The sequence below is a fragment of the Paramormyrops kingsleyae genome, chromosome 16 (genome assembly GCF_048594095.1).
Source record: "Paramormyrops kingsleyae isolate MSU_618 chromosome 16, PKINGS_0.4, whole genome shotgun sequence".
Taxonomy (NCBI): Eukaryota; Metazoa; Chordata; class Actinopteri; order Osteoglossiformes; family Mormyridae; genus Paramormyrops; species Paramormyrops kingsleyae.
Window position 1 is genome coordinate 22,455,239 of NC_132812.1, and position 25,544 is coordinate 22,480,782.

General features: G+C 45.1%; 1 protein-coding gene across 5 annotated transcripts in view; it reads right to left on the bottom strand.

Annotated features, from left to right (window-relative positions):
- LOC111858342 (myosin light chain kinase, smooth muscle-like) overlaps window positions 1-25,544 on the bottom strand; it is a 58,779-nt gene that overhangs the window by 16,960 nt on the left and 16,275 nt on the right. For 3 of the 5 annotated variants that reach the window (XM_023840014.2, XM_023840015.2, XM_023840017.2), the window contains 12 exons: window positions 18,088-18,295; window positions 15,657-15,705; window positions 15,119-15,278; window positions 14,852-15,017; window positions 14,604-14,625; window positions 14,009-14,463; window positions 13,305-13,508; window positions 10,315-10,449; window positions 8,301-8,453; window positions 3,863-4,000; window positions 774-971; window positions 76-322 (listed from right to left, as the gene is read on the bottom strand). In XM_023840014.2, coding sequence (XP_023695782.2) covers window positions 76-322; window positions 774-971; window positions 3,863-4,000; window positions 8,301-8,453; window positions 10,315-10,449; window positions 13,305-13,508; window positions 14,009-14,463; window positions 14,604-14,625; window positions 14,852-15,017; window positions 15,119-15,278; window positions 15,657-15,705; window positions 18,088-18,295 — 2,135 coding nt within the window. Of the gene's footprint in view, window positions 1-75; window positions 323-773; window positions 972-3,862; window positions 4,001-8,300; window positions 8,454-10,314; window positions 10,450-13,304; window positions 13,509-14,008; window positions 14,464-14,603; window positions 14,626-14,851; window positions 15,018-15,118; window positions 15,279-15,656; window positions 15,706-18,087; window positions 18,296-19,993; window positions 20,295-25,544 lie in introns of those variants that run through there. The other 2 variants (XM_023840019.2, XM_023840018.2) reach the window with 2 other exon arrangements.

Sequence of the window (25,544 nt, forward strand, 5' to 3'; positions counted from 1 at the left end):
GGAGACTGATACACCAGGATGTGGGCCTCAAGAACTCAGGCTGTCTAGCAGAACTCAGAGCCCAAGCATGCGTACTTCAGGCTGATCTCGTAGTCTCCAGCATGGTGAGCCTTGACCCTCCTGATAAGCAGAGACACCACGTCCTCCTTCTGCAGAACCTCGTAGTCCAAGCCTGAGGACAACACCCGGCCAGCCTTCTTCCACTGGAACTGTGGGAAGGGGTCCCCGGCGATAGCGCAGGACAGCAGTGAATGCTGACCCAAGCAGGCCGTCAGAGACTTGGGTTTGGTGATGAACCAGGGCTGGACTCCATCCTGGGGTTCTAAAAAGGAAAGGTACCATTACGACCCGGATCCGTGTTCAGTGGGATTATACCATGACAAGGGGAGAAGGGACTCAGGTGATTGAGGTGTTAGACTTTAGTAAACCAACGTTTAAATTCCCCAAAAAGTAGCTGCCATATGGCACTTAAGCAGATTTATTTCACTGAGCTCCCAGTGTAAACGGTCAGAGCAGAAAATCTGTGCAACACGCCCTAGCTGGTCATCTGCTGGGCAAAAATGGCTGTACAAGCTTTTAGGGACACTGATCACAGCAGAGATATCAAGATGTTTAGTGCTAGATACATCGCAGATAACGGGAGTGACTGTCAACAGTTTTTGCGATATTTATAAACACATAAAGATACATGAAGACCAAAAAAGGTCATGGAAACAGCCGGGTAAAGCTATCTGCCCAAAAGGTGGCCTTTGCAGATGGTTCTGGGTTCGTACCTTGTACCGTGAGGGTGGCCTCGGTGTGTGCTCCCCCCAGCTCGTTCCACGCCTCACAGGTGTACTTCCCAGTGTCCTCTGGGAAAACCTCCTGGATCACCAAGCTGTGCTCGCTGCCCCTCCGCTCAAAGTGGAAGTCCTCGGACTCCTGGACCTCTTGGCCGTTGTGCAGCCAGGCGACCTGGGGCTGGGGGCAGCCTGGGGCAAAGGGGGGAGACACATATCGGGGTGGGATTCTGGATGCCCTACTGATAAGGGATGGGCATAAGGAATAACTGTAAAGGTGTGCATCTCTGTGAAGGCGCCATATTTACTGTGTAAGGAGAGTGGAGGAGGGATACCAACTCTCACAGACATGCTGTAACACTCACGCTTTCAGACTCTCACGCTCACGCAAGAAACCTTATAGCAAATCTACATTATTCCATTATAAACAGGGATGGACATAACTGGTACACAAGTACGCATTCACCTTTAAAAATGATACGTGCGACAATCGATTGTGATAACAGTATAAATGCGTGCTTATTTTATGAGCATTTGCTGATATGACAAGAAAATACCTTGCATTTGAAGTATATAAAGATTAAAATACATTATATTTTATTTTATAGCTACTGTGAGCAGGGGTGGCTTAATGGTTAGGGAAGTGAAGTTGTAATTGAAAGATTGCTGGTTTGAATCCCCGACCAGCAAGGCACCGCTGAGGTACCCTGAGCAAGGTACCGCCCCCAAGCACTGCTCCCTGGGCGCTGAAATAGCTGCTGCTCACATATGGGTTAAATACAGAGGACATGTTTCGTTGTTGTGTGCTGTGGTGTGTCAACAATGACCACTGATCATTAAATTATTTCATATCAACCTGATTATAAACCTCCAATTATATGCCAATATATGCCAAAAATGTTGGGGTAGTTTGCAAACCCTACAGACTATTTACACGGTAATAAACTGTTGCATGCATGTAAATGCGTGTGCATGTGAGCGCAGACTCGTCTGAATTGAAAATCTCACACCAGCCAGCTGACCGAAGCTGGAAACCCCTGGAGGAGACAGGTGTGTGTATTAATAATAGGAAAAACAATGCTTCAAAAACAGCAGTGGGTGTGCAGATCGTGTGCATGCTGGTAACCGCAGACTGGCTTAACTCACTTCCCATTGGTAACTATTTGCTGCTCCTGTGTTAATCCAGGCAGTGACTGATGCAATAAAGGCCAACATGCTAATAATTATGACTGGAATGAAGAGTCAGAGTGACAAGGGCTCAAACACGGTAACCCAAACACAAAGGTACATGTCCTTTGCACAATGTCACCAATGATCTCTGTGTGACTTGGAACGTTTGCCAAAAACAAAAGGACAAATGTTACAATTTCCAGGTATAACTGATACACACTGTTTCTTCCAAGTCTGGACTGAGAAGATTTTTCTAAAAATGACATTTCATGCTTTATTTTTCATAAACTGTCTGAAGTATATGGTCAATGTTCCTGTTCAACCCCTTTGACGTGTTTCAATGTTTGTGTAATTGACAAAATATTAGTTACACAACCAGATGTCCAAATGGTTCATATCCCAGGTGGATGAGGCAGGGTTAGGGTTAGGGTTAGGGTTAGGTTTAGGGTTTGGGACTGAATTCAGTCTGCAGAGCAGCATTTCTGATATTCCTGAACTCCAGTTATATAGCAGACATATTTCAAGGTACGAGCAAACTGATATGTAACAAATATGTCACATAAATATGCAGGAGATTCATTGCCCCTAGGACGAGCAAGGAATCCAGAAAAGGCATAGAATCCACTGCCCTAATGTGAACCTTTGTGTGAAAGGAACAGCCAGTACACAGTGCGAATGCTTTGGAGCTGCTATCTGAGAGGACAGCATGGTTTAAACAGGCAAGCTGGAGACGCCACCATGTTCCTCTAGAGATGTTATCAGAATTTATTAGGAAGACCAAATATAGACCAGGGTAATCGACAATAAAGGAAAGGGCCCGGCAGCTGTTTCGTGTAAGCGTGTTTTTAACCCCGGCCGAACACTCAAACATTTAAAGGGAAATGAAGATTAATGGAAATGGAAAGCATGCATGGAATTCCTCACAATATGTAGTGGCAGCTATCACCCCTTGAAGGGAGGGAAAGGATCAAACACTGGAGGGCAAATCCAGATCTGTTACTGAAACAAGAATGTGAACATCGAAGGCCTTTGTTTGTTAAAGGAAAAAGCTTCTCATCCATATTGCCATTTTTACCTTTAAGTCATATAATAATCCACTTTTTTAAATAGACAATGCTTACACCAAAAAAAATAAAATACCCATTTTATAGCTGAACATTTATTTGAACAATTATAGAATACAATGGCCAGTAGCCTTCCAGAATTTCAGGCAATAGCTCTGAGTCCTTTACCACCAAAGTCAAGGAATGAGACACACATTAAACCTTAGACAAACTAACTATGATGATGAGATGCAAAAACACGTACGTTCTATTTAACAACATATGTTAAATCTTCAAGATGCATAATTTAAAAATCAAACTATGGAATACTGTCCACATAACGGTAAATAGCTTGTCAGACCTTGAATACCAAGTTAGAATAACTGTACCCATCCTCTGCTCATATCTCACATCCAGAGATAATGCAGAACACACAATACTTTGTTCCAAACAAATCATCTCTGGAGTCCTGTGAAGGTATGTTCATTTCTGCGCCCCATGTGGAGAATGACTTACCAGCAGTCACAAGATAAGAGTAACAGGTAATGCAAGAAGAGCCTCTCATTCATATTTACCCTTTATCTGTAGCTTGGAGTAAATCATTTTACCTGTAGGTTAAGATAGGGATGTATATGAGTAGCTAGGGGCAGTACATGTAACTTTGAGGGATAAAAGGTCGACCGTTGTGTCTATAAACTAACCCCAGTTACTAATAGGCTTAAGTAGGAACCATTTCCGTAAGCGAGTAGCAGAGCCGTGTAGCTCTTGTACTGATGCCTGTAGCATTTAAAGGGCCTATAACAGCTTCATCTGTGCTACTTTGTAGAGCTACTCACTCTTGGTGTCCTGTAGCTAAACCGTGACCCTTACCTGCCACCTTCACCGTCATGCAGACGCGGCTGCCGTCCAACACCTGCAGGTCGGCCAGTTCCCTCAGGAAGGCGGGGGCCAGCGGCTTCTTCGCCTCGCTCGCCTTCCCATGCTTCGTCCCTTCAGAAGTCTTCCTCTCTGAAAGCCAGCACACAGCACAACTTCCTGTGATCTAAGGTTTGCTTCCCGATACATGTGCATCGAATCACATCACAGATGCCAAGGAGGCTTAATGACATCAAATCAAGTACTTCTGTATAACCATTTTCTTCGTATTTCTTAGAAAGAGAAAGGGCACACAAGGATTATTATGCCAAAACTACGGAGAACAACATGGAACCATGGAACAGCAGCCCTCCTTGATTTTATTGCTGTGGGAGTTCAGACATGAGTGATAAATAGCTTACTGAGTGGTGTTTATGCTTGAAGCAATTACAGTATGATCTTTTATCCGCTAAAACCTGGTTTTCAAGGAGCTTTTAATTTCCAGTAATGCAAGAGTCATGGTGAACATAAACTGCCCTGGCGGTTCCCCCTGGGCGGGGGGCTGGGACAGCAGCTTGTGTGGGAAAGTCTAGTGTCAGACCTACGTTCTGCCATAATCACTGGCATGCAGAAATTTGGCTGGGAACCCATGTCCAAACCAGACGAAAGAATTCCCTGGAAACTGTTGTTTTTTATTTTTTTATTTTTTTTACTGTGATCTTGACTCCTTTTGTGGTGCGGTGATAACTGGCATCATTCTGCCATGGTGGGAGGGCCAAGGATCAAAATGACCCGGCACGGCTTGGCGGGCTGCTTGGTGGCAAGAGTGACATGCCATTCCGCCAATCAGCAAAGGCACCGAACGACCCATTAAAATGAATAAACCTTGAACAGTCAGCAGAATATAATGGTTAGAAGTATTACTTACCAAAAAAAAAACACTATTTTGAAGGATAACTTCATGGTCTCATGGTATATTAATCAGAACATTTTGTGAGTTTTGCAGAGATCAAACTTCAAATTTTGTCCCCTAGACATTTTTTGAAGGTGAAGTTTGAATGTAAAATGCCATTCAACCTGAATTCTATGGGAGCAGCACTTGGGTAATTGTTGAGTTTCATAGAGTGTGTCCTTAACGTTCAGGCAATAGGGTGATGGGGTGGTGACTGCAGGATTTCAGGAATCCTTCCCAGGTCCGGCCATGAACGCCACCGCACTGAAAGTGCCTTTTGATAGGGGTACGTCCAGCAGGGCCGTCACGCAATTAAAGGCAGCCACTCAAGAAACACAGCCTCTGAAGAGAGTCCCCCGTCACACATGCCCTACAGCATATCAGAAAGAAAAACACTGGCTGGCATTGCCTTTTACATCTACTGGCCTCATCTATGGAGCTGTCCACTCATTTCCATCTATTGCCAAGAAGCGGTGAGACGTCCAGGATGAGAAATGCTCTATGGAAAATTATACAGGCTGGAGAGACAGCACGCAAAGCCCTCGCGTGAAATGGTTCTCAAACTATGTCTCTCGCTATATAAATACCATGTCCCGGGCCCAGCGCTGGTGAACTTGGGTCCAAAGCCCTTTTTTTCTTCAGCGCTGTTAAAGGTAATTACAAAGGCACGTTCTCACTTTACGAAGGAGGTCAAGATCCCAACGAGTGTGCGGAATTCGACAAGGTGGATCTGAAAGGAACCATTGGCGTGGAAACAGCACAATCTTTTTGCTTAAATATGTAGTATAACAGGTCCTCAGAAACTTCTATCTTCTTATCATATCACGGTTAGGTAAACAAAAGACAAAAAAAGGAAATGAGAAATATCTACTGTATAAAAAGATTTGGTTTACCGTAGATTTAATGCGTGTTTGAACTGGTCCCCCCATCCCCCGGTTCACAGGACCCTGAGAAAGTCAGTGAATGTCAGTGGCCTGGCTCGCCCATGCCTCTTTACCATATAGGGATTTTGTTATACGTCGTCTCTCCAGAAGCCATAAATCTAAGCACTCCAAACTGCAGGGCCCGGGCAGGCGGGCGTCCAGGGACGATTCCGCGTGGTTCTAAACACAGGCCCGTCGTCTGTATACATACCCAGCATGCCGCAGGGCAGATCCAAGACTTCTCGAAGATGTTTCCACATGTGCAAATTAAACAGCGCAGGCGGGCCTGGTCGGTTAACAGTGTTTACACGCCGGTTACGTCAAAAGCCCGGTCTCTTCATCACGGAGACGCGCGCTTAAATGTCCGTGTCGGCTGAGACGTTACACACGGCAGGGGTGACTCCACACACCCAGCGAGCATGAAAACTTCTAAAGACAAAGTTTGATGAGCCTGATAGCATAATTTGCCTTCAGTGGCATCAAAGTCACCTAGAAAAAATGTTGGTATGACACATACAAAACATGCAGAACAGTCAATGCCAGCCCAGTCATGCGATGATTAATAGCCAGCCTTGGGGATTGAATGCGAAAGCCAGTGAACGCAATGAAAGGTTGAGTTCCTTCAGCTATCTTTATAACACAATTTGTATTTTGAAGGCAGCCACAATGTGAAAGCATGACTTCTGTATACAAAGGAAGGTTTTTTCTTTGGCCCAAATATGGCAGCTTTTTCTAGCGCCTGGGAGGGCCGGTATGGAAAATATCACTGCCACTGTTTGTGCTGCCCCTGCCCTTTGGGACACCAGAGACGGGGGCTGAGGACTGTCCCCGCGGGCTACCCCCTCCCCCCAGACGCCAACACTCCTCACTGGACGAGCGGCCAGAAGAGCCCTCTTAATCCACCCCTTTTCCTTCACTTTTAACTGATTTCACCTCCCAACATAATAATGACCCACAGCACTCATCCAAGTCAACCAAGGAATGGTTTTAGAAAAAGAAGGTCAATGTCTCGGAATGGTTCAGTCAAAGCCCAGGCCTCACTCCCATAAATCTATGCAATGACCTACACAGGAGATTCCTTGGCAATTGGAAGGAGCTTGCAAGAAAGAGTGGGATAAAACTGCCTAGTAAAGATGTCCAGAGACTGCTTCACAAAGACTTACTACTGTAATTAATGTAAAATGTGTTTCCACAAGGTATTATTTGAAGAGGTGATGTGCTTTAAATTTTAAATTTCCCCTAGTAATCATTTGCTTTTCTCTTGAATCTTGCTATTTCCCAGATCACAATAAAGAAGTAAAAATGGCTGACGTGATTTTTCTTGATTTCCGGCTTCACATCATAAAACCATGTAATTTCAATGGGATATACACTTCGCATATTGACCGTAGATTTATCTTAGGATTATGGGTGCTGTTGGCTCAGTAGAGATGTTTAAGGGGTCCTCTGCCCACGTGACGTTCGGTACGTTTGCCTTGCTCTTCTCCGTTGCCGGGCTGAGCGGGCCCCTCAATGGCGCCCCATAGTGGCCGAAACTGAAGCGAACATTCTGGGGAGAGCTCATCCTGCCACTCTAAACTCATATTCCACCCCTTCTATGTCACCTGGAAGCTTTTACTCATACTGAATATGATTAATTCAAAAGTGCGCTTGTCTTTTTACACACTCTCCCATGAACTTTTATGATTTAGCTAAAAGTCAACAGTGCAACATGACTTGGAGCCCAGTGAAAAATACGACTGGGTGGAAAGATGAGGAGAAGGTGCAGGATGGCTGAGGGACGGCTGTAGGGTCAGTTATGGGACGACTGAGGGACAGTTATGGGATTGCTATAGGGATGGCTGCAAGGACAATTATGGGATGACTGAGGGACAGTTATGGGATGGCTTTAGGGATGGCTGCAAGGACAGTTATGGGATGACTGAGGGACAGTTATGGGATGGCTATAGGGATGGCTGCAAGGACAGTTATGGGTTTGGCTGAGGGACAGTAATGGGACGACTGCGGGACAGTTATTGGGCGGCTGCAGGACGGTTATGGGATGGGTGTAAGGACAGTTATGGGATGGGTGTAAGGACAGTTATGGGACGGTTGAAGGACGGCCAGGTACGAACGTGGCATAGTACTCTGCTGCCTGCACCCACTGAGGGATCCTCAGCACTGAGGAGGTGCCTGCAGGCACACAGCTGTACACTTGCTAATACGCCTGTTTTATTTGCATCCATTCATTCTCCATAACCGCCTCTTGGAGGGGTAAGGAGAAAACCCCTGAAAAACTTCACACATAACCCCAGAGGTGTGAGATACCAGAACTAACCACCTGGCCACTGTGCACACTGGGTTTATTTATTAGTTTACTTTAAACCGGTCTGTCTAGAATGCGAAGTGTAAACATCTGGCGTTGCTGCAAACTCATTAACCGTTAACATCTGCACCGTGAGACCTGAGGCCTGAGGTCATAGTGCTTAGCAAGGAGCAGATGTTTTGCAGACTGAGCCGTGATTAATGGCAGAATGAGACTCACGTTATGAGTGCAGCGGGGGCAGGATGGGGGGGTAACAGCGAGCGCAGCACCCACCTCTGACAATCACCGCGGCCGAACAGGCAGCCCTCCCATGAGTGTTCTCAGCCACACACACGTAGGAGCCAGCATCCCCAAGCTGGGCACCCCGGACCTCCAGACGGGCATCTCCGGCCTCGTATGAGCAGCAGGCCAGAGTGAGGGGCTGATCTGAGAGGAAGCAGCACAGGGGTTACACACCGAGAGAAGTCACCGGCACACGTGTGCAAACATGGAGGAATTTCACACTCCTACGAAGAGAGGAACCCCCAAGGAACACTGATGCCGGATCAGCCCACACACAGACCGAAGACTATCCACACACACACACACACACACACACGCATTTTTATTTTTTTGATTGCATTCACAGATCATCGTGAGGACATGAAATATGGTCCCAACAACGTTAAAATAACAGGTTTTTATCACATTTTGGGGAACATTTGGTCCCCACAATGTAATATAAACATAATCCACACACGCACATGCATGCACGCACACACAATAAGAGTCACCATACACAAAGACACACAGTTACACACATACCAAGGAACAACCGCTTGAACAACAGCCTTATGAATCATCCAAAAATGTACATTTCTTCTTTTATAGATAGCTAATATTTATAAAAGTGCTTTGTTCAATCTTTAGGATCTTCTACCATTCTCCATACACAGTACAGAAGTGCATATATGCATTAAACAGAGAAGACACCTCATGCTTCTATGCTGCAATGAGGTTCACTAGAAGGCCTCTATGCTACCGCAGTACCCCACCCCAAGAAAGGCATCGACGCAGACATGTGGGGGAGGGGTCACGCTCTCTTTGCCTGGTGGTAGATTTTTGTTGATCACATGGTGCATGTCAGGGACAGCTTTGCAGGTCTCCTCTCCTGGTGTAACCGCAAGCCAAGCTGAGGGGGGGGGGGGGCAAGGCATGCCTTTCCTTTATATGGTTCTAAGGCCTCATATTTGTTGGAGCAGTGAGTTTCCCTGCCTGTGAGGCAGTGCTAGCTGATCTCCGATCTCAGTGGCGCGCCCACGCGGGCCTGGGATACACAGGCACTGAGCCGCTCCCCCAGACGGGAGCAACACCCCCTTCCGGCCCCCGGGGGATGTCCGCCATGCCCTCACATCAGCCTCTCCGGGGTTTGTTTGTCTTTTAAGGTAAAAGTACACCAGCCTACAAACAGATGTCCAAGCTCAGTGGCTCTGGAACTTCCGGAAGTTTCCCTTTCCTGTTTTTTTTTTTTAATCGCATTCTTTTTTCCCCGTTCTGTTCTTTTAAAGTATAAACAAAGTATTTTTTAATCCATCCATTAATTTCCTAGTTAGGGACTGGGGGCTTTGCAAAATATTCTGAATTCAATGTAAATAGTCTGTTACTTATAATACTTATACAATGTATAGCTGAAATGTGCTATACATCAGTTTTAAAGTGCTGTGTGCAGCACATATCAAACATCCATTCAGTGCAAAGATTGGCCACCAACATTACTAAAGTCATTTGTCTCCTGGTAGGAAATGAAATATGAAGCAAAAACATAATTGTAGCATTTGACTGACAAAACCTGCTACACAAAAGTGCTCATTGTTTCACGGGAAAGAGACTTTTAACCCAATTCTCTAGTACACTACAGGACAGATATTTGGACACCCCAGACGCGAGACAGTCAAACAGAAGCTTGGAAGATTTCTGGTGTCTCACACTTGGCTCCAAGGCGATGGCTCTCATTTGGTTAATTTAAATCTAAATTTAATTTAAAGCACACGGCACGGGAAATGGATGAATGGATGGATGGTTGGGATTAAGTGGAGTCTCAAACCTAGAAATGTTTTTCAGTCTAAGCCCAAAACCTTCAAATACTCCGCTAGTAACAATTAAAGTATCCTGTCCTTTTAGAAAATGCTGATTCAGACCACTGCGTACTTTTGCCAAGAAGACGAAATTATATTAACGGAAACTGAATAAGATCATGGACTTCACTGCCCTCTACTGGTGTGGTGACAGCACTGCGAGAGCCCCTCACCATTCAGGACCCAGGCGATACGCGGTGAAGGCCTGCCCTGTACGGAGCACCGCAGGACGAAGTCCTGGCCCTCGTTCACCGTGCGTTCCTGCAGCACACTGCTGAAGACCGGAGCCCGGCCGTCCGCTCTGATGCCTGCGGAGAAAAGGATGTGGCTGAATGAAATGCTATTGGATGGTGGTGGCAGTGAGGTAAATCAGTGCAGGTTAGGCCTTCGGGGTGACGTCCCGTCGGTTTAAGGGGAAGGACAGCAGTGAGCAGCACCGACTGGAGGGGGGATCGGAATAAGCCCCCCTATAGTTAGCCTAGAGGAAATTGTGCCTAAGCTGACTCCTTGACAGACAGTACACCTGTGATACTTGTTCACTGCTTTTAACAAAGGTGTCTGTCAAATAGGAATATGCTAAATGTAATGTAAATGTAGCCTCTTTCCATTGTCAAGGCATGTTTCTAGCTACCCTCTGCCAGCTGCACTGTACTATATATGCACTGTCTTGCTATGTCTGTTGTTTTGGGAGGGAAATGGAGGATGGAGCTCCTGGCGTTTTTTTTTTTATATTACAGGACAACAAGGAAAATGCCTCTGAGTGCCTCATCATGCAATTCTGTAAAGAACACCCGCCAGCAGAAGGCTCCTCTGCCACTTCGTTTTACTGTATTTTCACAGAAATTACCGAATAAAATCCATATACTGTACACCAGCAACCCAAAAGGAAACAGGTCCTGTGAAATGCAACACTTTTGAAAAAGCTGTTTGGACACTTTTGTACAAAATCATGCATGATTATTGACCATTTAACTACAGCAATACACTTATAGGGTTTCGCAATAATATATACTTGAAAACGCCCCTCGTGGAACACCTGGAGCTGTACCTTGGTGCTGCAAAGCCATTCACGTAGACATTATGCAAACTCTGTGAAAGCAGGCTGGCTGAGGCATTTTGCCAGCGTATGAAAATATCACCGACAGATTACTGCTCATATAGCATGTTTGATTTGTAGTACTTCAGTGATTTCTGTCGCGATGCCGCCTCATTATTCAGCCTGTAACGGCGGCGGCTGATCGCGCAGCGGCTCGGCGGCTGCGTCTCATCTTTCCGATCATCTGTCAGTCGGATGCCATCCCTGTTGGTCACGAGTAAAGAGACGGCAGCGGGTAACTGCGTCTTTATGATCTTTTACCGATGGGTGCGGCAGGAAAAGCCGTGCTTATCAGATGAAGCCAGACGCGGTTTGCCCAGTCTGTTATCACATGGGACAGAGACAAAATAAAAGCTGTACATAAAAAAACTTCACATCTTGCAGTTGGACTAATATTGTCTGGCCATTCTTTGTGCTTAATCTTCAGCTGAACACTTTCAGATAATTTATTCAGGCTAAATTTAATGTCTTCAGAGTGCCTCGATTATGTCAGTATTTACTATTAGTGAACTACTTTTGTTTTTATTTACTAGTTTGTTGTGCTGTGCTGCTTTTATAAGCCCCTGTGGGTATTTAAGGCGATTAGCGGAAGAGCTTTACAACAGTGCTTTAATAATCAGCATTACCAATTTCCACCAGTAGATGGAGCAGTTGGACCGCCTCAAATGTGCCGCTTCATTCTTGAGTCACCTCTGAGAGCGCGATCCTCCCACGTGTTTCACAGAAAACACGTTATATAAACCAAAAGGAACAATATGAACGTGGTTAATCGCCTAGAACAAAAGTCCCCTTGTACTTTCAGCCTGACAAAGGCTCAATGGGCAGCACAGAAGAAAGCTGCTAACAAACACACTCTGTCTACCCTACCCAAACTAAACGCTAGGGTGTGCCCCCCTCCCCCCGCTTCCCCCAAAACAATTTACCTCTCCGCTGCTGTCATTTCAACATCGGCGCACAAAACAATCACCGTCCATCGCCCCGCTCTTCCCAATGCGTGACAGCGTTTCCAGGGCCTGACAAAAATAACACTGGCTCGCTGCGCTAACAGCACCTGCAGCTGAGGAGATAATGCACCTCTTTCATGAGTCCCTGCAACTTCCCACACACAGGGAACCGATTACAGCCTCGTCTAGCCCAAGGTCAGGACAAAAGACACACCCTCCGAGTTAAAAAATGACTACTATTCACTTAGCAGATGTCCTTCTACATTCTGAAAGGGGCAAATTCTGCAGAAAATTCTGCAGAGGTACCTCCCATAAGGATACAATGATGCATTCCTGGTTGGGATGTCATCGAGGTCCCACCTCGTTTTTGTCTTTAGCTAAGCAAGAAGCATAACCATCTGAATGCAGCTTGGGGTCCATACCGACCAAGAGTCAGCCTACAGCTTCCCAAACTCCCCCAGACACGAGAGGTTAGTCGGTGTTATGGATGCTGACAGCCTGATGGACTGTGGGTCTGTCAAAGCTGAAGCAGACCTGTGAGCCCTTATCAGTATTACACTGTCAGCATCTTCACAAGTCCAGAACGTCCACCTTTACTGCCGTCTCCCACAATCCTCACTTTACCATCCAAGATCTGCTGCTCATGTTGACGAAGTCGCCCAAGCTGACCTATTCCAGTGCAATACCCAGCTGCACTAATGGCGAAAAAAAATTGTTCTAGCCAATAAAATAATAATGTTATTTGTCATTTACATGTATGTTGTGGAGGCTGTGCAAATGTGTCACTGTAACACATCTGCATATTAATACATGCAAATTACTGCATGAACACTGAACTGATATAATCAAAAATGCAACAGAAAAAAATCTCAAATGGCTGTCTGGTTTATCCCACTGAGATCTGTTAAGTTAACCAATGTTAGGCGTTTATTGGTAACTCCACTACCCTGAGTGTCTAATTTCTCCAGTCTTTAGTTCAAAAGCTTGCCTTATTTCACTGAGAACCAGTAAACCGATGGAAAGTGATTGACAGCATGACTCAGCCCCTTATTTCTCCACTCATTGGTTAAAAATTGTGCTTGAATAGGAGGAGCATGACAATCCCCGCCCCCCACCCACTTACTCTTGACAAGGAGTGTCCAGGTTGCAGAGGCCTGTCCCTTGCTGTTCGTCGCCGCGCAGCCAAAGCTCCCGCTGTCCTCCTTGCGAACTCTGTCCAGGCAGAGGAGGTGCAGGTTCCCTTCCTGCTGGATTCGGAGTCCCGCGCCTCCTCTCAGAACCAGCCCGTCTTTGATCCAGCTCAGGGTCGGAGCTGGAACACCTGAAACTGCGTGCAGCAAAAAAACATTGTCTCACATCTTAGTAACCATAAGGTGGCGCAATTGCTAAGGAGCCAGACTCTTTACCCAAGATTTCTCTTTGTAAAGTTCAACAAAAGAGCAATGAAAAGTTCTTTCATTCCTTCAACTGTTGAAAGGGCAAAATCATAAGCTTGCAGCAGACTTTTGTAGAGCAGCAGTGGCAAACGCAACTGCTTTGGGGCCACAGAAATACTTTCCACAAAAAAACATTTCCCTATGAGGAAAAAAAAAAATCAGTGATGTCTTAAATCATGCAAACCTCAAATTCCCATGAACAGAAGATCAGTGAAGCTCGTTAGGACAAATGTCACCAGTCAGACATTAAACAACATCAAACTTAGCGATGGCATCATTCCGAGTTCTGGGTTCACCGAAGGAACAAAGAAAGGTGGAACGCTATGTCTGCGTTCAGAGCCATTTCAAAGAGCTTAACAACAGCATAACTCAAAGGCGGAACGTCAGTTACCTTGGCATCTGAACGTGACCTTTGACCCCTCCAAGACTTCCTGACTCTGTGGCTGAAGGTCAAACAGGGGTGGGCTTCTGGTCTCGTCAAGCCTGCTGTCCCTTCCGAACCTCCGGACCTCCCTGGCAGGCTCTAGGGATGTGGTTTCCGGGAGCATGCGCTCAGCGCTGTCCCCTGCCCGCTCGAACTTCCTCCCGGTTCGAGAATCGGAGCCATGCCTAGGCGGCTGACTCGAACCCAGTCCCATGGCCTTGCTGGGATGCTCCACCATGGCCTCGGATTGAAGTTTCTGGGGTTGTACGCCGGTCCTCAGCCCCTCGGCAGTCTCCTTCCTCTCCACCATCCCAGTTGGCGGGTCACCGCGTACTGGCCCGCGGCTTGTGTGCTTCACTGTTAGCGGTTCGGTTGATTTTGGCACGACGGCAGCAGAAGCGGCCAGACTGCTGCTGTGTTGGCTAAAAAAATTAACAAAAATAAAACATGGTAGAAATCCCATAAAGTAGACCTCCCTGTCAAGGAAATTATGCAGCGTAGAGTCTGGGTGACAAAATATGACATGCGATAATGTAAAACACAGGGAAATGTTTTGACTTACGTGTCTCCTTCAGTACAGGAACCTAAAAAAAAACAGCAATTTTATTTAGCCCGCTAAACCAGCTGTAATAAAAAATGCCCTTCACCACAAGGATCCCGTTTTAAGACAAGGCTGCTAAAATAATGTTGTTTAACAGAGAAAATGGAGACTCAGCCTTCATGCTGCAAACAGATGTGAATAGTATTTACTGCTTTTTACAGGATAGTAGGATGACTGGGTGTTTTTCTGGGTTCTAAGCTCAGTCTGACCTTGAACCATCAGCTCTGCTGTTGCTGTGGCCTTGCCGGCACTGTTGACCACGAAGCACGTGTACGTCCCTGCATCCTCCGCTCGTGCATCGGTGACTTCCAGGTAGTGGACCCCCTGCCTCTCGAACGTGCTGAACCTCCCACCAGATGGCAGCTCCGCCTCCCCCTGAATAGGACGGCCCAAGCCAGGTTAGCAAAGGGGGCGGAGTCACCATGACTGGCGCTCACGTGCCGGCCCGTAACTCCGCCCCCTCGGCTCAGACGCACCCTGAGCCACAGGACCTGAGGCTGGGGACGGCCTGTGATCTTGGCCGACAACTTGCCGCTCTGGCCCGCCCTGAGGTAGAGGCGTGAGGGCTTTGTCACGAACTTTGGTGGGCTTTCGCCCCAGATACTGGGCCGGTTCTCCACAACAGGAGTTCGCCCCCTAGAGGAAGAGAAGGAAAGGATCAAAACAAACCTTAAGACAATACATGTGAATCAAAGTTTACAGGAAGGGTATGCTACCAGTTTCTTAAAAATAAGAAATCATCAATAACCTGACAATGTTTATACAGAATATGACCAGCAACCATAATTTCAACATGGAATTAAAAACATACGAACTGGACACGCAAATAATCAATAAATCAGTAAGTACTCAACAAAGGCATGCAAGAAAGGAATCCTAAGAATTACGGTTTTCTACATTCTCTGATGAATCGGGGGGAAACAGATGTAAGCCATGTGATACAAATCTGGCATAATTAAGATCAAAAGATTAGCACAAGAATGTCTGGGACAAAAGTTAAAAACGCCGACTCACCCTGCTGTCCTAGTGGAGGACGGAAGGTAAAATCTTCTCTCTGCATTTCCTGTTTGTTGTGAGAAATACGAAAATGTATGATAATAAACCAGGCAGACTGGGCAGCTAATTCTCACACTGTAAAAGCAAGAAAGGGCTATAACAGGAAGAACAAAGAGCCTGACCTTCATCTAGAGCACTGCTGCTGAGTGCCTGTGGTTTTTGTGCCTGACTTAAACGGTAAACCAACGCCACTAAGCTTTTGGTTCTCGCTCCAGTGTGTTGCTTTCAGACTTTAGCCATTCAGTGCATTAACCAAGAGCATCCAGTGCAGGGCCTGGATGCTCTTGTCAGAATCAGCTTTATTGTCATTCAAACCACTTGACATGATAGGAACGAAACACAGTTTCTCAAGTCTCGGTACGTGCAACGTGCTACTAAACAATAAATAGATAAAATAATAATAAAATACTAGAATAAAAATATCTGCACTAGGTAAACATAGAATGAGCTAAGATAAAAACCTCTGAAGTAAAATGTTTTTAAAAAGTAATGTACAATATTGCACAATTGTACGGCAGCAGCAATTTAAAGAGATCAGTGCAAGTTGCAAGGGTAAGTAACAGTGACATCAAGGCATGTAATTACAGTGCAAAATGTATTTGGGTGATGGAGCAGTTTAACAGTCTGAGTGCAGTTGGATGGAAGCTGTTTTTCAGTCTGGATGTTTTTGCTCTGATGCAGCGCAGCCTCAGTGAAAAAGCCAGACACATCGATTTGTTCTTACTGCAAAAAAAACAGTGAAGGGCCAGTGTCAGACTGCCATTGCAGAGGTGCAGCCTGTCTGTAATCAGTGTTGGGGAAGTTACTCACAAAGTATCCCGTTATGGACAGAGGTGGAAAGTTCGGGTCCAGAAAGTACAAATCCAGACCAAGATTTTGTTTTAACCAACCAGTTGAATATAAAGAGTCACTGTCACAGAGTGCTCAACTGGTTGGTTGAAACAAAACCCTTTCTTGTACTTTCTGACCCTGAACTTTCTAACACTATCAGTAATGCTGTCAAAACAAAAACTCCCACTAACTTAGACAAAAACAAAAAAAAAATCAATCAATCCAGCTAGACAGCAGATGACGGTTGGCCATACTGACAAACCACCCGAGTTTATACACTCTGAAAGTAGGCAGATCCCTGCTGGGAAATCAAAATGGGGGAACGGTCGTAACTGGATGGCCTTGAAAATATAGGGGCTGTATCACGATTCTAAGAAAAAAAATGGACTGTTTGACAGCAGGCTGCATTCCACTGGTTAATCCATTAAGTAGGAAGAGAAACACAAACCTTCTTCCCTGCTGTTGAACTACATTATTCATTTGCGTGGCAGATACTATTAATGCTGTAACAAATTTCTGCAGCTGGAGTTTAACTGGCCGATTGGGGCAAACCTTGCTCAGGGGCTTTCATTAACAACACCACCCGCAAAGGTAAAGTAATAAACGGAATCCTGGGGCCTGTCGGGTTGTAGATCTCGTCACGGTGGTACTCCGCTGTTTGCAAGACACCACTGAGATATTGAACAGTTATTGAAATGCTTACAGAATTGGACGAGACAAAGAGGCTAAAGTATCTGCTGTTTGTAACTACAAGATAGCAAAGAGGCTTTCAGAATGTGCCATTGGCTGCCTATAGTCCGACCAATCTCGGTCTAAATCCCCCTCTGAGCTTAACACAGCTCCACGGCTGACCTGCGTTCCAGGTTTCCGGTCTTTATTGCAGAAGAGGGATTAGCAAACCTGCCTGCTGCAGCCAGAGCAAGGTGCTAAAAAGCCAGCGTGACTGGTTCCACAATGCAGAACATGTTCTCTATAAAAAAAGATCTCAACAGCATTTTGTTGGACAAGAACTGTGATTCTGACTTTCACGGGCAAAATATTTATTTTATTATTATTATTATTTTTTTATCTATTTAACTGACCCAGCTTACATCGGCACTGTTAAAATTTAATCAGTTTGATAACAATAATATTATTTTTGGCTGAACCCAATTCAGTGCTCTTATCGCAAAAATGCGACAATGATGTAAGAAAAAAATCTTTCTATTTTAAATTTCAGTCACTACAGCCAAGAGCAAACTATGTTTTTGACAACAAACGGCTCAAACCTCAAACAGCGGGCAGATGATAACAGCTCAAAAACTCCACCATACCAAAGTGCTATTGTTTGGTTCTGTATAAGAATGCACTCTTTGTCTTGCTATGGTTGAATACTTAGAGGCCAAATCTCAAGTAATACTGTACCAAATAAGAAAGCCCTGTACAAGAGCAAGTGTGTGTAAAGTATCTGGTTAAACAAGCACTTACTCCTTTCCTCATAAGACTGTTAAAGCAGCTTAGAAGGAACAATATGAGGCACCATGATGGAGAGACTCCATGGGTGTTAGAGGGATCCCACCTTCCGCTGTGAGCTCCACGGTGACCTGACAGCTTCCGGCATCGTTGGCGGCGTGGCAGGTATAGCGGCCGGCGTCCTCCTCCCGGACGGTCCGGACCACCAGGCTGAACCCCCCCCGAGGACTCTGCTCCATGGCGTGGTGGTCTCCCGGCGTCAGCGGCTTCCCATCTCTGTGCCACGTCACGTGAGGTTCGGGGTACCCTCTGACCTGCGCCATACACATACACCACGTCATGATGTCTCTGATGACATTATGAAGGCTGGAGAAGTTCATGTGATGTGACACTTCCTTCCAATATTTATCTCCTTCACTCCCATATCATAAAGCATCCTTCCAGTGCAATATTTCCCAATCCGGTCCTCGGGGACCCACAGCCGGTCCACATTTTTGCTCCCGCTGAGCTCCCTGCAAGTTCCCTGGTAGGAGCTGGGAGGGAGCAAAAACGTGGACCGGCTGTGGGTCCGCGAGAACCGGATTAGGAAACATCGATTTAATGTATTATCCAAACAATTAGTATTGATTACTTCATTCATGTAACCATTTTTTTCTTAAGTATGTCAGGCTAAACCTTCACAGAGGAGGCTAAAGGTACCAGGAAATTCAAATGACTTCTTTGAAATGACGACTTTGGCTGGCACCGGTTCAACACACACACAAAAAAACCTCATATCCATTCACATCATACAGTTACCCCATGTTATAACAAGTGGTTACAAAAAAGCTAAAAATGTAAAACATTTTTTCGTTACTGTGAAGCAATTTAAATATAAATGAAAAAATAAATGTTTTTGCCCTTGAGTGCACTCAACCATCCCAAAGTGTTCATTTCCTTATAATATAATACATTTGGATCTGAAATGTTCATTCCACTTGGATTCTGACCACAGGAAGCCAACGGGCACGAGCAGAGAGTTCTCCGAACCAAATTACAATACTCCATTTACTAAATACCATGCAGCTACAGAATAAAGAAAAATAAAAAGCTAAACCATACTGGCCATGCATTGTTTACTAATGTTTACTATAAAGTATGATGTCGGTAAAAGAGATTCTCTTTCTCTCTCTCTCTCTCTCACACACACACACACACAGATACACACATACACATACACACACCCAGAGACACACATACACACACACCCAGAGATACACACACCCAGAGATACACACACCCAGAGAGAGACACACACACACACACACACTGAGACACACACACACACTCACCGAGACACACACACACTCCTCTACTGTAACTTATACCTTGATGTTTACTTCTCAGTCAGTCCATTTTATATATAATTATACTGATTTTTAGTCCTACTACCCGGAGAGGTGACTGAGATTGAGCCAGGACCCCCGATGACCCCCGTCTCCCTTTCTACCAAAACCCTCCACCTTTTGACAAAGCTGAAAGTATTTTTTTCACTTTTTGTTCAGTTCACTTCAGTTCTAGTTGACTTCCTTAATCTCGCTGCACTTGTTTTCTCCGAAGCTTTTCAACCGTTTCATATGTGCCGGCAGAGATCACAGCTAATAAGGAGACCATATGAGACCATGCCCCCCCCCCCCATTTTTTTCCGCACTAGTGGTCCCGTAAAATCCCTCCATCCAAGAATGGACACCTTAAAGTCTCCTATAGCAATTTATCTGAAGACATTCTGCGTGAAAGTCGTTCAGCTAATCCCTGCGCTCAGTACGTTTCTGAATAACCAACACAAATCACACTTATGGATTAAATACAGGAATAAAAGGAGGGAATGCACAATCACGGCGGCTGCGACTAATTTCAGGTGGAAAATACAAATTAATACAGCTCGACAGCTTGTAGGATTGATTCCATATGTATCACAAATTCCAGCACGGGAACACGTAGGAAATAAAGTAGGTCTTTATACTCCAACTCACATTCCGGACTGTCAAGATGGTCTCTCTTAGCTCCAGTCACAAAAGGTATTACTTCCAGCGCTTGAGCCGCTTCCTTAGGTATGCCCAAAAACAGCAATATCAGGTTGAAAGTCTTTATTAAATCAATTGGACACTGGCATTTCCTCCTGAACTGTGCACAGGAGCGTTTCGTCTGACAGTCTCTTCCCAGGCTTCCCTCTCCATAAAGCTAACTTGTGGTTGAGTCTCCTTGCCTCAAACCTCCCTCACTAGAAAAGATTGCATGCTGACTGAATGAAAAACACCAGGCTGGTTACACAGCGAGCATTTTTTGCTAACCAGAAAACAGAGGAGAGGTACAACTGGCCCGTTTGAGGCATGTAGGTCTATGGGGAATGACCCGACAGTGGCCTGGTGCAGTTCCTGTAGTACACACCAAGATGTCGACCAACCATCCAAATAAAATAAGTCAGGCATTGGTGCATTTGGCAGACCAAGTTCTCCACCATACCAAAGCTTCCAGACTGTAAGGTAAACATGAGAGAGATGCTTAAGGAGTCATAACAGTTGATGGTCTGGCCAAAATGATTAAGCAGCAGACTATTGGTATGAAGCATAACAACTCACTCTGTGGTGCCTTAAATTTGGTCCTGGTGATTCTGGCCCTTGACGTTTCAGCAAAGCTGTATTTTAAGAAAACGTCTACAACAGATTAGTCTCTGACACCTCTGAGTAAGGATTTGAATGACGGCTTTATTTGACAAGGATTCATCATCACTGATATAGAATACCTCAACCAACCAGCCTACACATTCACATCATCTATTCTTGCAACCAATTTGAAATTAGTCATTGTTACAGATCTGTCCATAGAAATGTACACATGGTGCATGGCCCATTCACCATCACCTTTTACTGGTGTCGCTTAACAAAGTTCCCATTGATGCTATAATTGAATAATGATGGCTGCTCTCACAGTCAAACCCCCCAAAAAAAATCTTACAGTGGAAATGCATCACTGAGGTGGCAGAATGCTGTTTACGAAACATCCAAAAGTTCAAATCGGATAAACCCGTCATTAGCGTGCATGACTGACAGCGAGGCCAAAGAGTCCTTGAGACAAGTCAACCGTTTTGCTGGCCAGATGTAAGGATGTAGAGGAATTCGCAGCATCTTTGGTCTTGAGCTGTTGGAGAACCGACTACATCTGGGCAAGGTTATTAAGGGATTGTGGGAGAATTCATTCCTTTTGCAGGATGTGAGACCTAATGAACCTGTTTGAACTGAACCTCATGTCTCCACAATAAACAATCTTTACTTCCTGACACGAACAACCCTATTCTACCACTTCAGTCAAAGTCACATTGATTTTCTTCAAGAATTCCTTGACTAGATATTTATTGGCCACTTGAGCAAACCCCCGAATTCCCCCCAAATGCTCCTGGGGTGCCAGATAAATGGCTTGACCCTTGCTTGGACCCCTGAAGCTCTTGTGTATCTCTCAAAGGATAACACGATAGAGTATGTGAAGAGTATCACTCCAACGTACCTGCACTTGTGTAGATGGCAAATGAAACATCACTTAATAGGAGTGGCCTTTCTCAAAGGCAGCTCTGAACTTCCATGAGGACTAACTCTACTAACTCTTTTACCAACATTCCAGACGTCACCTACAACTGTTACACACAGATGTGTGTTGCCCAAAAGGCCACCGTGCTCGACCACCTGGAAATCTCAGATATTAAATGAACTGAGGTGCAGAGGAGCCCAAAATCATGATACACAGAGGCCGTGTGGTACTGCTGAGCCTGAGGGTACGAGGAGGAGCTCAAATCTCATCACCGGAGCAGCTGCTGACGGGCCCTTCAATAGCTTCAGTTAAATATTTAAAAACAAAACATCTGATTAAAGCTAAGTATTCATTTGAAAAATTGAATCATGTACCCGTGTATATCACAGATGAGTTTTTTCAGTGAACAACACATGTGTTGACAACGCGAGCACATGTGAATGTCAGAACATATGGGGAAATGAGGACTTAAACATAGACACCGCTACCGAGTCAGCTGCCGCAGTCCTTGATTAGTGTAGACAAGTCAGACCACACAACCCCAGGCCTTCAACATCAGTGGCTAGCGCTCGGGAGAGATAGAGCAGCACACATAGATGGAATCCTACCTGGCAACTGCCAATCAGGAGTCTTCAAGTCCCTGCGCATCATGTAATCACATCGTCGTCCTGCTCGTGGGAGTTTTACTTGAATAAAAATGTTCTGAGGGCAGAAGGAACAATGATTGGTTCAGAGAGATAACCAATAAGATTGTAGAGGAGGTGGATCCAAGCAACTAGAGGAGGCAGAACCAAGACATTTGATTGGTTGGCACTGCCTCCTCTAGTTTCTTGGACCCACCTCATCTCCAATCTGATTGGTTATCTCCCTGAACCAATCATTTTTCCTTCTACCCTCAGAATTTTGTATAAATAGAACTCCAATGAGCCTGCTTCACTCACTCGGCACAGCAGTGTGTGTTCTTAGCATTTTTCAGACATTGTATCAATCATCTAATTACGGTGTCAGGAACTCAAGCTGTAATGTTCCAACATCTGCTTTCCAAACATGCATCAATCCAGCTGCCCAGTTCTACAGCACTTCCAGTCGCCTGGGAACACCGCCCCTCAATGTAACACCAAACACATGTTCTGTGAACAACAACCCAGGTCCGAACAGAAGCGACAGACACATGGATCACAGTGGAAGTTGGGTTGAGAAGGACTGAGGAAGGAACACACACACACAGCCACCTAGTGCTGCTGTCATCTGGGCCTCTCCCCCCCCACCTGGGGGGAGTCTCTTTGCGAGTGCATCTGTCATCACGACTAAATGTAAACACAAACTATTGAATGGAAGCCGGTCTGCTCCCTGTGTGTGTGTATGCATGCCGTCCAGCGGGGCCGGTCTGCTCCCTGTGTGTATGCATGCCGTCCAGCGGGGCCGGTCTGCTCCCTGTGTGTATGCATGCCGTCCAGCAGGGCCGGTCTGCTCCCTGTGTGTATGCATGCCGTCCAGCGGGGCCGGTCTGCTCCCTGTGTGTATGCATGCCGTCCAGTGGGGCTGGTCTGCTCACTGTGTGTATGCATGCCGTCCAGTGGGACTACAAAGGAGGGTGTACAGCTGTTGGAAATGCTAAGGTGTTCATTACTGTAGGTGTTTACTGCCTTGGCTCGAGGCCGACACCAGGCCATGTTCATGAAACCCAAACACTAACCTGCGAGGCCGGAACAATGAATAAATGTTACGCTCCTCTATACTGTAGCTAGCTAACACCACCAACACAGCAGACAGTAGGTGTCACACCCGCATCAGAGCGGACCAGACCATGCCCACCTGAACCGCCACGCCTCCAGAGATCATCCTTCCCAGAATTCCAAACAGCTGCAACTCATCTTCAGTGATTAAATCCCTGATTTAAGCTCAGTCCTATCCAAATTCTTTGTGAAGTATTGACTGCACCGAAGGATGGGCAGTATTTCGGATACATGGATTAAAATTATTTTAAACGCTTTTTTTTTTTTTGTATTTGAAGTAATTCATAAAAAATAGTATGTAATTTGTGCCAAATATTTTGATGTTCAGTATTTTTTGCATTTTGGAAATACAAGAAACACTTCCCCCATAATATATGTTTGATGACATCTCGTGTGCGAGACGTTTGTGCATACACAAGGAGGAAGTTTCGTTTTTTCTGACATTTAACAAATGATCATTAGACCCAAGAGTTGATCACTTGTGTTGAACTAAAAGACATTCAAGCATTATTTAGGGCTATTCATGTATAAAGCTTTTAAGATGTTGCTGAGTGAAGCGCTTGAATTATGTTTGTCATTTCTCATTTTAAATTTTGTTGTTTAAATTTATTTGCGTCATGGTGCAAAAAAGGAAGCAGTTTTGTCAATTAAATTACAAAAGAAATATCCTTCTAGGTTTTTCATTATTCATCATTCGATTGTGTTCAAGCAAATAGTTCGAATATATTTAAGACACTTCAGAATATTTGATCTTTTAATCGGTTTCACGTTTGTCTTGTTAAGGGGTGAAAAAATGATGCTCTTAAGTCTTGGCCATTTCAGTCAGTCTGCTTGTAAAGGAACAGTTTCACGTGTTTTTGTCCGTCTCTGTGTACCATAGGGGTGCTTTCCATTGCTTTCTTATCGACCGTCTGCCTATACCTACCCTTTTGCTTTTGGCTTCAGCTTGCTTCGTGTCTCTCTGGCTATTTCTGACTACGACTTGAACCTCCAGATTAAACATCAATTCACCCTGATACTGGATCCCTTCAGTCTGTTCATTATAGTATGATGGTTGAGGAAATGGACCTGAAAAGTGGGAGGCAGGGGTGACCCAGCTCTTACAAGTCAAACATGGCTCTCAGATTACGTGTCTGAACTGCTACAGTGAAACATCCATCTGCTCGACGTTTACTCAGGCAGACAAGAAGTGTACAACTACACACCAAACAGAGCAACAGGGATGCAAAGGTTTCTGCTATGAATCTAAGTAACAGGGAGCAAAGTTTTGTCTCTTTTTCCAACAGACACGTATATTTTGGGAAGTCAGCGCCGTAGTGGATTAGATTCAGGACTACAGATAACTGGGAAGTCTCAGTTGTGCCAGAACCAAGATCAATCAATACAAGAAAGGATTAACAAGAAAATGTAAGATGGCACCATCTACTACAAGAACATAGAGGTTACCTGACCATAGTTTAAGGTCCAGTGACAAGTTTTCAGAGCAAACCAATATCACTCTGGTCTCCTAGAGTAGAGCCTCCTTAAAGGTGAAACTATAATTGCAGGGTAATAGCGTATTTTTCCCTGCCTTCCACATCAAGCAAACCTAATCTCGAATGGAAGCCTACCCACAATTCCTAGTGCTGCTAAATTATTCCAAGATGGAGCTGATCATCGGAGACCGGACAAAACGCAGACAGCTGCCTCAAAATCACCTTAATCCCAATTGAAACCAAAAAAACGAAAACAAATGCTGCCCTTTGTTCATAATCCAGCAACGGAGGAAAAAACGCGGCCTTTAAAAATCCTCCACCAGAACTGGAACAGAAAAACCAGTTAAAAATCCATACTGCTAATTCAGCATTTGCCATTTGGCTCTAATGATGCAGTAAATTCCGAATATCCTCCCGTCACTGTCCAATAAACAACAAGTGCATAAACAAGAGAAAACCATCTGCAGAGAGCTGAACATGAGGAACACAGGCATGCTAGTATTTCAGCTTTAGCAACAGGGATGGAGTTCCAGAATCCAGATTAAACTGATCTTTTGAATTAATCTCAAAATCTTACAAGTTTGGATGTAAATCCAAAGGTCTATGTGAAGGTCTATTGATCTGTTCTGCTAGTGGCTCACACAGGGAACCAAACCACACCTGTGATCTCCCGAGCAAGAAGAAAATCAGACTCGCAGTCTGAGAAGAACGCTGGTTCAGCCAATTAGAGAAGAGTTGGGAAGGTCTTCCAGGTTGCAGCCGCCTAACAATAAGCCCTCATCTCTCGCTTG